We start from the raw sequence: 13,402 nt of genomic DNA on the forward strand, positions 1-13,402 counted from the left end.
GGCTACGATTTCACCTCTGTGGCAGGGTGGGTGGAGAAGTGCTGCTCCCTGCTGTGTGGGCCAGGTCACTTGGAGGGGCCTTAGAAGTAGTTCTGCAACATCTGCTTCTGCGAGAGTTGCCGATGCCGATGAGCTTTCTCGGGAAAAAATTGCGGTAAAATAATATTTGTGTTTCAAGACAGTCGCTGTCCGACGCCTTTGACTCCCCCACCCTCTTTTCCACCCCCGCCATAGGAATGTGCAATTTCCACAACTGGCTCAGGGCAGTAAAACGGGAGGTGATCACCGCACCAAATTCACGATGCGAAGGGGGAGACACGTTTCACAACAACGATAACCACCACGGTAACCGTTCTCTCGACAGCTCTACACGACGTGTTAAAACGTTTTTTTTGTATTAGGTTTTTAGCCTTTAAACTGGTACAAAACTGACACCTTTATACAAGGCATCATGTTTGCAATAACCACAACACAAGCAGTCAAAATGCAAACAAAAAGAAACAACTCTGATAATGGTAATGATATGCATTGTCCTTGAAGTTGATTGGTCCACACCCGAGACAGCTTTTCTTAGAGCCTAGTCTCCATTGGGGTTGGACCAGATGACGCCAAAAGGCGTCATCTGGTCCAACACCAATGGAGACTAGGTGTGGAGCAATCAACTTCAAGGACAGTGCATATCATTACCATTATCAGAGTTGTTTCTTTCTGTTTGCATTTTGACTGCTTGTGTTGTGGTTATTGCAAACATGATGCCTTGTATAAAGGTGTCAGTTTTGTACCAGTTTAAAGGGTAAAATCCTAATACTATATTTTGCCACTGGTAAAGGAGATGTCTCATAATGTTTTTTTTTGCTTAAACGGAATCGGTTTCTCCGTCGCTGGGGCGCGAGTGGCGAGTCGGTGGTCAGCCGACCGAGACAAAGGGAGGGAAGGCATCCAAGAGGCTTTGTCTTGGACGACGGCCGGCGGGGAAATAATTAATTGGAAGTTTTTGTTGGAGGCGCTCGCGCGGAGAGACACCGACGGTGCAGGAATCCAGATCCCAATCGGTTCCCCGATTTTGATGGATTTCTGGAGCACGCGCGATGAGCCAAGTGGGCTGAACGTTGCACGCCTGTTATTCCGCATTTGTACTTCTCAAACGTGATTTCTTTCTCTCTCCCCCTTCCCACCGTAACACAACTCGCTTGATATAAACATCTGAGTAAGAAGAGATTTGAAAGAAAAAAAAACAGACAAGTGGAACCAAAAATAAAAAAAAACTCCCACGCGGCTCGACACGATTTGCGTGCAATGTTTCCGTAAGTATCGCGCTGTTTACATTCACGCTACAATCCATGCTACGGCTACATCTTTCAATGCTACGGCTTTTTTTAGGGGGGTGGGGGTAGGGAGGGAGGGGGTGGTGGGCAGTGCCGGATAAAGCGAGTGCGAGGCCTGTAGCATATGTTATAAAGGGGCCCTAAATTTAAAATAACACAAATATTAAAATAATGTTTTTTATTTGCATAGTAAAGTAATTGTATCTTTTCATTTGCTATCAGCCAGATAATACGACAAATCGCTAACCTTAAACACCCAGTCGTTCATAAAAGTTGAAGGCAGTATAGTACTATAGTAATAGAGCAAGTGCAGAATCACTGAACCGGAATTGATAGCTTGAAAGCATTTAGCGCGGGGCCCTTGAAAGTGCGGGGCCCGTAGCTACTACATATGTAGCTACTTTTGTTATGAGGATAATCCGGCACTGGTGGTGGGTGGTGGTGGGTGGAAGGGGGTTGTGGGGGTGGGTGGAAGGGGGCGGTGGGGGTGGGTGGAAGGGGGTGGTGGGGGTGGGTGGAAGGGGGCGGTGGAGGTGGGTGGAAGGGGGTGGTGGGGGTGGGTGGAAGGGAGTGGTGGGTGGAAGGGAGCAGTGGGGGTGGGTGGAAGGGCGTGGTGGGGGTGGGTGGAAAGGGGTGGTGGGGGTGGGTGGAAGGGCGTGGTGGGGGTGGGTGGAAGGGCGTGGTAAGGGTGGGTGGAAGGGGGTGGTGGGGGTGGGTGGAAGGGGGTGGTGGGTGGAAGGGAGCAGTGGGGGTGGGTGGAAGGGCGCGGTGAGGGTGGGTGGAAAGGGGTGGTGGGGGTGGGTGGAAGGGCGTGGTGGGGGTGGGTGGAAGGGCGTGGTGAGGGTGGGTGGAAGGGCGTGGTGGGGGTGGGTGGAAGGGCGTGGTGAGGGTGGGTGGAAGGGCGTGGTGAGGGTGGGTGGAAGGGCGTGGTGGGGGTGGGTGGAAGGGCGTGGTGAGGGTGGGTGGAAGGGCGTGGTGAGGGTGGGTGGAAGGGCGTGGTGGGGGTGGGTGGAAGGGCGTGGTGAGGGTGGGTGGAAGGGCGTGTTGGGGTGGGTGGAAGGGCGTGGTGGGGGTGGGTGGAAGGGCGTGTTGGGGTGGGTGGAAGGGCGTGGTGGGGGTGGGTGGAAGGGCGTGGTGAGGGTGGGTGGAAGGGCGTGGTTGCCACAGCGGTGGTGTCACGGTTAGCAGCACAACGGCCTTAAGCAATCCAGGAGGTCGCCGGTTCGATTCCGTCTGCTGCACCTTTGCCTTTGCCTTACAAGCGCACGGATGCCTGCGGGTTCACGTCGCTCTCTCACGATCTCGACGCCGCATCTTCGTGCCTCTGTTTCTCGCTGCGTTTCCCGGAGTCCATGAATTAATGAGTCCACGAACACAGACCGGATATTGCGCTCGTCGGCTTCACTTTAGGTGGCATCTCGTGTAGTTGTTTCAATCCATTCCGCTGTGGCCCGATTCGATCCCGACCCTGACGCCTACTGCTGTAGATTTGGAGTTTGCGGTGTCTCTCTCTCTCTCATCATCATCACTGTGGCTCAGAGAAGTGAACTACCTCGCCTGGTATGCAGGAGGTCATGGGTTCGTACCCGACCCTGACGCCTGCTGCTGTATATTTGGAGTTTGCTCGTCTCTCTCATCATCATCACCACGGTGGCTAGGAGATGCTAACTACCTCGCCTGGTGTGCAGGAGGTCATGGGTTCGATCCCAACCCTGACGCCTGCTGCTGTATATTTGGAATTTGCGTCGCTCAGAGCTCCCCGTGGTGGTCTCGTTGACTTTTTTCCTCCGGATCCCCCGGGTTTTCCCCTCCACAATTAGAATCAGCATGCGTTTAGATTATTTAGATGATTTTGCTGCCATAAATTTGCACATGATAAGCCACTTCGTTGAGCTATCATTTGTGGAAAGGTCGCTTCCGAACAATAATCTAATAGCTCATTGGTCTTTACCTGGTAAGATAAAAATAAGTTTAATTTGTATATATTTTTAAGTGATTTGTTTACATTCCCTATGCATTGCACTCCTATCGTGTTTTCGTATTGTTTATTGTTGTATTGTTCTGACCTCGTGTCCCTACTGGACATCTGTGAAAAGAAGTTGTCCAGCTCGTTGGGTTCTGCCAGTATAAATAAAAATTCTCATGATTCTGATTTGTTCAATAGCGGTGAATTACGTGCTATATCACATGACTGGGTTTCTAAATAATTCACGCTTGTCAGCCGTATAATTAAATCGGGCTTGCCACCTTATGTGTGCGGTAACCAATTTCTGCTGTGGCCCACAGACTAAACGGGCTGTCACGAGGTTTTTAAACCAAGCTGTCAAGCCAGCCCATCAATGGAGGCTCAGTATTTAATTGGGGGAGTTGACTGGACGACGCAGTGTGCCCCCAGAAACACGAGGACGCACGCGTAAACGGATGAACGTGTTAATCTTGCGACGCTTACGGGCACAGAAACGATCGATCAGTTAAAAAAATATACGAAAAAAACTTAGCATATCTGGCCAATGGCATCGCTAACATGTGTAGGGAGTTTTATTGTGAGTGGCTTTAGGGAGCAGCTGCAGCCACAGCAGTGATAGCGGCAGCATCGTCGTCATCAGCATCATCAGCAGCGGCATTAGCAAAAGCAGCAGCAGCAGCAGTAGTGGTAGGAGCACCATTAGCATTAGTAGCGTCGTTAGCAAAAGCTGCAGCAGCAGTAGCGGCAGCAGCATCATAAGCATCAGCTGGATCATCAACAGCATTAGCAAAAGCAGCAGCATCATCAGCAGCATTAGCATTATCATTAACAGCAATAGCAAAATGCAGCATCATCAGCAGCATTAGCAAAAGAAGCAGCAGCAGCAGTGGCAGCATCATCAGAAAAAGCAGCAGCAGCAGCAGCCGCAAGCCACCGTACGACCAACGATCCCTCCCATCGCCAAAATGCCGGCACAGTCAGCCGAGTCGGAACTTAAGGTATCACGCAGCAACCGGCTGTCGATTTTGCCGGCTCGCGCGGCAGAAAGAGACGACAGAGTAACATAAAGAACCCCCCCCAACCAACCAACCAACCCACACATACACACACACGCGCGCGCGCATGCGAGTCTCTCTCCAATGACATCATGCGGGTTTCCAAGAATGAAACCGCGGGCCGAGTGCCGCCAATTTGGCGTGCTCGTAGCAATCGGTGCCGGGAGGCGAGGTCCCCTTGAAGCTTACGGCTCCCTCTCTGCCAGAGGAGCGGCCGACCGGAAAGGGGCGGCCACGTCTCCACGTCTCTTTTCCATTGCGGCTCACAGGGCCAAACAAAAAAAATTAACCCGTAAAAACAAAGTTTTTCACTATAAATCCTTTATATGCGTGGCGGCTAGAGTCCTCTCGTCCTCTGGCTTGAGATGGCTGCCACCTATGGGTCAGATGATTGCCTGCCACCATTAAGCAATTGGTAATTAAATATAATTTTTTTCTCCCTAAAAAGTGTAAAGTTAAAGACATTTTTTTCACGAAAATAAATTGTCACGCACAACGAGTCTGTGTGCACAATGTCAGCTCGATTGGATCACGGGAAGTGGGTTAAAAAACGACCGAAATATTTGCACGGTCGTAAGCGCGCAAGCAAGCAAGCAAGTGAACTGGATTTAAAAATAATCTGCGTCGGGTGGCTTTGCATTGACGTGGGTGGCGAGCCGCTGTTCATGTTAAAAAAACAAAACAATTGTTACCAGGTAAAGGCCCACCGAGCTATTAGCTACTTATTTTGTTTTCACCCGAAGCAAACCGGGCTAGCGCGAGTGGTAGGTCAACGAAGTGGCTTCATCGTCGCGTGGAAATTTGTAGCAGCCAAATGCTCGAGGAGACGGGTGACGTCGATTCTAAACGGCGGAGGGAAAAACCGGAGGACCCGGAGGAAAAATATCCACGCGACCACCGGGAAAGAGAGAGAGAGAGAGAGACACGCAAACTCCAAATACACAACGGGCGTCAGGGATAGAACCCACGACCTCCTGCACACCAGGCGAGGGAGTTAACATCTCGCCACCGTGACGCCCCATAAAGGGCGGTGAATTGGTTCAGGCGAGCGGAGGTTTACGAGTTCAAATCCCAGCTGTGGGTGGACTCGGTCCACTTTGAGTAGCTTGCGGTGTCATTTTATTAGCACTGGGGTGTCTGACTCAAGTTCATTTCACGACACGCAGGTGATTTTATTTCTTTTGTTTGTTTTCTTTGAGCTATGAGAAGAAGCCCGACTGCCGAACAGGGGAAGAAAGCACCGCAGAGAGGCGCCTCCCGGGGTCGAGGAATCGAACCCGGGGCCCCCTTCTCGCTGCGAGGCGTCACCGCAACCGCCGCCGCCCTTCCTCCGCTGCCAAGCGCTATGCTACATGGCACGGCGATGTGTTCCGGAGCTGTCAGAGGAGGGGGGGGGGTAGGGAGTTGGGGGGGCTTGGGCGATGCGGCGTCACGTAAAAACTATGCCCTGGTTTCTGGCCTCTGCAATGACTCGTGGCAACGACTTGGCAACGACTTGCGGCACCAGCTCGTGGCAACGATTCATGGCACCAGGTCGCGGCACACACACTCCCCCCCACCCCCCACTGCCAGCCGAGCTGCCCCAAGAAGGTGAGCAGTCCCACAAGCACAGCCACAGTAGTGCTCGTTTCAAGGTCTCCCTTCGACAAAAGATCTGCTTAGTCTAACTGGCATCTCTTCATCATCAGCAGCAGCTGCAGCAGCTGCAGCAGCTATGGTGTTATCAACTGTCTGATGAAAATGCTGTCTCCATGCCTCACAGTCCCGCATGGAATGAGACTCCACTTGGAGAAAAAGGAAAAACATCTTCTAATCAAGTGACTCCGTCCGCTCTTCGCTATCGCAGTGGCACGACGCCACGCGTTGTTTTTCTTTCCTTTTTTTTGGAATTTTTTTTTCTCTTTTGCTGCCGGCGATACGATAACACGGAAACCGAGGCCGGACTGCAGAATAACAAAACAAAATAACAGAAAAAGCCAGCGGGACGACGCGAACGCATTAACGGCAACAACGTGGGGCCGGTGGCAGTGTCAGCCACGTGTGACAACGAACAGAGCTTGACAGATAGAAAAAACAGACATACACAATGGCACGTGACCAACGTGTCGAGATTTGATATTTTTCTGCCCTCGTTTTGTGTTGTTGTAGTGGCTGAGAGCTGACACAAGCCATTGCCCTGAACAAGGCCGTGGATTCTATTCAAAGCGTACGCGTGCTAGTTGGCGTACGAACGTGTACGTGCGTTTGCTGACCCGCCTGCTTACACGTGCCTTTATTTACAGCAGACTTACGAAGCCACAATGCCACGTGTCACCACCCTGCCTGGTGCAGAGAATTAACACCCTAATACTGGTAGGAACCTCTTGGTTACACCAGCCCACAGAGGATTATTGTGTCCGTCGTGCAGGGAGGGGCTGGGTGGGGAGGGAGGGGCTGGGTGGGGAGGGTGGGGAGGGGCTGGATGGGGAGGGTGGGGCTGGGTGGGGAGGAGATGATGGGCTGGGTGGGGAGGGGGGGGCTGGGTGGGGAGGGTGGGGAGAGGCTGGGTGGGGAAGGTGGGGCTGGGTGGGGGGTGGGAGGGGTGGGGCTGGGTGGGGAGGGGCTGGTCACCCCGTGGTGCCCTTATAAAACTCAACGTTTAACCTACTCACGCCGGCTTGTGCCCGCCCTCACAGTCAGGCATATTTGTGGAATACACCACGCCGCCGTTGACCCTGGCCATTGACCGAGCAACCCAACGTTCCTACCAGCTCCCTCCGCAGGAATGTGTTTGGGTTCGTCCAAGTGGCTATCAGCCCAAGCGATTTGCAGTTTAAACGAAGCATTGAGACGGTGGCTCATCTCCTGTTAACAGCCCCGAGACAGTGGTGGAAATTGCACATTCCTATGGCCTGGACAAGATTATCCAGAGGAGAACCACTGTTGACTTCCCCCAAAGAGTGGTACGTGATTTATCGACCCCCCCCCCCCCCAATAAGGATGACGAGTTGAGTCAACCCCCGCCCCGACGACGATTTGAATTCGCAAACTTTCCGATCGCGAGACTGCAACTTGTCCGGGGTATTGGTACCGCGAAAAAAGTTGGCGTCTGTGTTCGGGGGGCAGGAAATGATTCGTAGCGAGATCTGCCACCGCGTGTTGAACTGTATCACAGCGGCGTTAGCTGCACGGTGCCGACAACGGACCCAGTGGTGGCTGAGAAATAGGTGCGGATTTAGTCTGCAGTGGAAACGGAGGCAGCCCCTACAAAGACATCCCAACACTGAACGCACACACACAACACATCTTGCTATTTAAGTGAAGCTTTCCTGCATACATATCTAAAAGGTCAGCGTTGTTATTATCGAGGTTATTATTGAGATTGGTTATTATATTCCGGCACACGGCTTAAACCGTGGATCTAGTGGCCACAATCGTGATTGTACTCTTAGGTTTTTTTGGTAAAGTCACGTAGGCAAAAAATAATAATAATGAAATAAAATAATAATACAATTATAATAAATGAAAATAGCTAAATTAATTTAGTTATTTTCATTCATTATTATTTTATTTTACCTACGTGACTTTACCGAAAAAACCTAAGAGTATGACTCCTTGCAGTCACGAAAGCTTCAAATCTAGAAATCGTGATCGTGATTTCCAGGCTCAACCATAATGGCCAGCCGTGTAAGTGTGACCTACACGGCTGGCCATTAGCCACCCCCCCGGCTCCCCCACCCAGCAGATGGGTGGGGGGGGGGCGCTGTGGGGGGGGGGGGCATACAAATGCCAAGAGAGGGCGGCACGACACGGTCGGCGTTAATCAAGCTTGAAACGGACGTCAAGACGCTCAGCAGAATGAGCGACGATGCAATCTGCTTTTGTGTATCGTACATTCTGCCCCAGCCGTGTACATTGTCAACATTTTTTTACTCGAATATAAAAATGTTAGAGCCCACCCCCCCCGCCCCCCGTGCGACCGACTTACCTACCAAATTATGGAACATTTGTCCGTAAACTGGAATTGAATTTACGAGCCAAGAATTTTGCATCACATCACATTGCCACGCATTCCACCTTAAGATTTATGTTTGTACACTCATTTATGGAAGCCTTTCAACATCTGCCAACCTCCCGAAGCGTTTTTAACCCCCCCTCCCACTATTGTAAAGTGATATATAAAATCTAAAGATGAAAAGAGGTGCCTGTGATGAAACCGGCTTTTCAAGTGTAGCAAGTTAATGGTTACTAAGGTCTGCAGCAACCAATGACTTCACATTAAAATTGGATTTTCACTTTAATTTGGAAAACACATTCCAGCTCCGAGAATTATAAACATCCCTTCGATGGTAAAGTCACGTAGAAGGGAAATAATAAAATAATACAAATAATTATTACGTGTTATTTAATAATAATTATTATTTGTATTATTTTATTATTTCCCTTCTACGTGACTTTACCGAAAAAACCAAGAAGATGAATCCCTGCAGTCACGAAAGCTTTAAATCGAAATCCCTTCGATGGTCTCACACGACTCTGCGTGGATCATGGGGGTCACTTGAAGGGATCTCAGAAGTAGTTCGGCGGTGTCTGCTTCAGCGGGCTGCTGTTCTCGGACGCGGGCGACCGCCACTGCTGTGTGAGACCTCTGAATGGTTAGTCTCACTACCAGACGCCCTGCCAATCTAAGCCACTCCGTTTGTGTTACCTTTTCTTTTAAAACCGTGCAAAGTGCCATGAGCTAAAGTGCTCTCTCTCTCTCTGTCTATATATTTTCAACAAAATAATATTGCACAATAATGAACCTCTTTCGCACCGTACTTAGCCAAGCCGTGCCAATTGGAGGTGCGATGAATGAACATACAATTAAAACCAAAAAATGTCCCACATGGAAAATTGTACCAAAGTACGTTCGCTCACCTTCATGCCCTTGGGGCCTCTTGGACCGTGATGTCCTGGCAGGCCATCGATCCCCTGGGGCAAAAAAGGAGAGAGGACGCTCCAGCACCCTGTGCAGTGGACACTCCGCATCACTGACAACGCACTTCTCATCATCACGTTCACTCCTGCGCAGAATCTGTGATCCCGGACCCAAGGGGCCTGAACCCAGGTAAAGGGGGCTATCATTTGAAAGTCATATTGGAAATGCAATCGGCTCATTTTTCAGGTGTGAAATTTTTGTTGTTGAATTTTTATTATTTTATTATTTCCCTTCTACGTGACTTTACCGAAAGAACCAAGAATAGAACTCTTATCTAGTACAACATTAATAGTGCGGTTTGTTGCTGACTGCTGGGAGTTTGGAGTTTTTTAGGCCCCTGCTCAGCAGCTGTGATTAATAGTTGTAAAAAAAATTCGTGTATTAATTTATCAAAAATAACTCTATTACGTGCTGCTGTGTAGCGTTATGGGCTATATATTCCTTCAGCGATTAAACTGTGCTGATGACAAGGCCATCTTGGATGCATTCCATTCCTTGGAACACATTGGCTGTAGCACAAGGGGCATATTCTCTCGGTGAGCCTTCATCCAGCTGCGGATTGACCATGGCTGATGATGATGACGACGACAGTGATGATGATGATAGCAAGGGTGTGAACACATCCATTGAGCCAAGATCCCTCTGATCCTCTTGAGTACTGGTCTTTTAGTTGTCCCAAAGGCCAGGATCCAAACCCGAGGGAGAAGACACTTTTCGTGTTGACAGTCCTCGCCTGAGGGCTTCAGAATCATTAAGCACTTTTAAAATAAAAACTTACTTTTTTAAACTTGCTTTCAATTCGGATTTTCATAATGTGCTATTTTGATCATGTCTTCGCTAGAAATTTGTTACAACGTGATTTTATTTTGCCCTACAATTTCACTTTCATTGTTCATGCCTGTAAAGCACTACGCATTGCATTTCGTGCACGAATAGTGCTCTAGAAATGAAGTTTGATTGATTGATTGAAGCGCTGTGCATGGTAAAAGCGGGAGCTGGAGGTGACCTCTGTGCGAACCGCCGGCTGAACAGGAGTCACGTACCATCACACCTGGGGGCCCCCTCTCTCCTGGTGGGCCAGCAGAGCCAAACTCTCCCTGCCAGGTGCATCCAGCACAGACAGACACACATACACACAGACACACAGACACACACAGACACACAGACACACACAGACACACAGACACACACAGACACATAGACACACACAGACAAAGACAAATATCCCCTGTATAGCCTTAACAGACTGTAGGGGCAAGTGCTGTTAGCGAGCACCTATGAAGGCAATTCGATAATGTTTTTTTTTTCCTAAATAACGCGAGATCGCATTTGCCGTGACGAATGCACCGATGAGAATGTGGCCAAAGAAGTGCTTCGAAAGAAAGAAAAACGAAGACTCGTGCTGGAAAAAAATGCAGATCATTATTCGGTGACGCTGACGCCACTGATGCTGCTGCTGCGTTGGCAGCCGATCACAAGCACAATTAACACCATGATGGGCGTGCTACTAAGAGGGGCCATTCGGCCGGGGACATCGTATTATACATTTATATACAACTTATTTTCAAGCCACACAGGTGAATTGTGTAATTGGCAAGATAATGCCATCTGTCGGCATACAACTCAACATTTTTTCCCACGAATCTTTCGTTCCTAAAAAAAAACAAAAAACGCCGTCATTAATAAATTTCGGCGCTCACGACCTCGGGAGGGACGGGACTCTAAGGGCGATTCCGGAATGGGTGCGGCCGCGTTGAGAATTCCCCTCGTGGCGAAACGCGGTTCACGGGCAGCCACCTGTCGACGCGTGTGGATCGTGTTCCTCGCACATCTTTGCAACGGCGGCAATAAGCAAAAGCGCGTCCCCGAGCGGTGCGGTGCATGTGTAGGTAGACTCACGTTCTGGCCCGGAGGCCCATTGCTGCCCGGAATCCCTGGCATGCCCTGGGGAACAAAGACAAAGATCACGCATGTAGCCTCAACAGAGTGTTGGGGCAAGTGCTGTTAGCGAGTAGCATCACCCATGGCATACGAAGGGGTGGGTTGCCAGCACCACGCCCGGCCGCCTCTGACTCCCCAGTGGCGATTGTTTGCACAATCCACCAAGTACTCATTTGAGGCTGAACAGACCTTGGGGAGGCTCAGGACCAGTTCAGATAATCGTAACCAATGTTGGCCGTGAGCGGAAATCGATCCCGTGTTGATGGGTTCAGAGCATAGCACGCTAACCGCTGCACTACTGCTCTGGGGAACACATAACATAAAACACATAACACACACACAACATACACACAACACGTAACAACACACACAACACATACGCACAGGTCAGTCGCCACTACCACCCCTCAAGCAATTGCCCCGACAATGGCTTATCGGTAAGGCCCTGGGCTTGCAAAAGGCTCACGATTTATTTTCTATTTTTTTTGTTAATTCTCACGTGTGAGCCAAAGTGTTTTTATTTTGTCCGGCTCGAATGAGCATTGCTTATCTCCTGCTCGCAGCCTCTGATGCCAGCGGTGGAAATTCCACTTGTCCTCATGGCGGGGACGAGTCTATCCGCAGGATGGCCACTGTTGACTTTTCCTCCAAGGGGGCGACTCCTGTTTGATCGACTCCCCGGCAGGGAATGGCGACGGGGCTGAGTGAACCCTCAATGGGGGCGTCGAACGCGCCGCAGATCACACTTTTGCCCTCTCATGGAATCTACAATTAATTAATAATTAAACCTGTTTCTTTTCTTATCATTTCCACTCCCGAGTTTATAGACTCATGGCAGGCTCGTGCCGGGCGAACCGCAGTCGAAGAACATTTGAGCGAAGCGCGAAAACATGCCGCCAATAAAAGGGTGGCAACACGATTGAAAAACTGGAGTCATCGCATCGCGAAATATTCCGCCGTGTTGTTCCGTCGCGACGACGTGATTTGCAGCGACGCCTCGGTAAACAGTTCCTGCCGTGGCGCGGGGCCGACAAGGCTTCCCAGCGGCCTCTCGTTGCCGAGTATCGCGCGGTCCCCAGTTGCCCCGTTCGAAAACGCCGCCGCGGCTTTACCGGCTTACGCCGCGCGAGTGTTTGCCTGAGCGTGACAAGCAATAAATAACGATAAACCCAGGGGCTCGTTTTGTTCCCGCAAACCGGCTGTCCCGGATGCGTTCTTCGCAACGCGAACCAAACGATCGTCGTTGCGCTCGTTCGTCCTGCGGGGTGGTCGACGCGGGTTCGCGGCCGTAAGGGATCGAGGGCAGCCCGTCCGTCGGGTACAACTCACAGAGGTTAAAAGGGGGCGGCCGTTTACATCTCTCGCTGGAGGTCACCGCTGGCAGAAGGGCTTCAGGAAAGGTGGGAGCTCAGGAGGGCGCTCGCAGTGGGTCGTTTGGCCTACTCTTCCACGCGCACACGCTGGCCGGACGTCTTGCAAGAGGTGCGAGTACCCGCACCTTAACCGCTTATTGGGTACTGTCAAATATTTCTGGCAAGCCTGGAGACCACGGCTAACAGCAGTGGCACGCGATACTTTTGAGCCGGTCCCGGATACCATATCTTACCCAAATAGCTCCCTCCGACCAGTGCGGTGAAGAACGACGTTCGAAGCAACCCCCCATGGGGGCCTTCATCCAGCAGTGGATTGACAAAGGGTGCTGTACATCTACGCAGATCACGTTCACCAACTTTTTGGATGCCGGCCACTGTTGGCTATGCAACCGGGGCTGTGTCCATGCCGTCCGTGTGCGACTGCCGTAGCTGTGTCGTCTGCCCCCTCACCCACCACACTCGGGAGAAAACGCGCGGCAAGGACGAGAAGGGTGGCAGAGAGGGGTGGGATACGCCGTGGGGTGGCGGGGTGTGACTCTATCCCCGCACAAGATGGACACGTGATGGCGATTAGTCCACTTGCTGCACTGCCGCCCCCTGGCGAGCCAGGATATGGCTCCTCCTCGATGCACACGGGAATGGAGTTTGACGGCATCTGTGTGTGCGCGGTGATCCATCAACCCTCGCTGCTGCCTCTACAAGTGGCAGCAACGTAGCCACAACCGGCCAATCGATCTGTGATTTCACTTGTTCTTTGTTGAATTGACAGATGTGGGAAATGT

The 13,402-nt window shown here is 51.0% G+C and overlaps 1 protein-coding gene across 1 annotated transcript in view; it reads right to left on the reverse strand.

The window, feature by feature from the left end:
- Window positions 1–13,402, reverse strand: part of LOC133353368 (collagen alpha-1(XXI) chain-like) — a 134,681-nt gene that overhangs the window by 22,711 nt on the left and 98,568 nt on the right. The window contains exons 20-22 of the mRNA XM_061569560.1: window positions 11,206–11,250; window positions 10,350–10,403; window positions 9,246–9,299 (exon numbers count right to left, since the gene is read on the reverse strand). Coding sequence (XP_061425544.1) covers window positions 9,246–9,299; window positions 10,350–10,403; window positions 11,206–11,250 — 153 coding nt within the window. The remainder of the gene's footprint in view (window positions 1–9,245; window positions 9,300–10,349; window positions 10,404–11,205; window positions 11,251–13,402) is intronic.

The sequence above is a fragment of the Lethenteron reissneri genome, chromosome 43 (assembly GCF_015708825.2).
Source record: "Lethenteron reissneri isolate LAM-NWPU_2019-01 chromosome 43, ASM1570882v1, whole genome shotgun sequence".
In the NCBI taxonomy this organism is placed as follows: Eukaryota; Metazoa; Chordata; class Hyperoartia; order Petromyzontiformes; family Petromyzontidae; genus Lethenteron; species Lethenteron reissneri.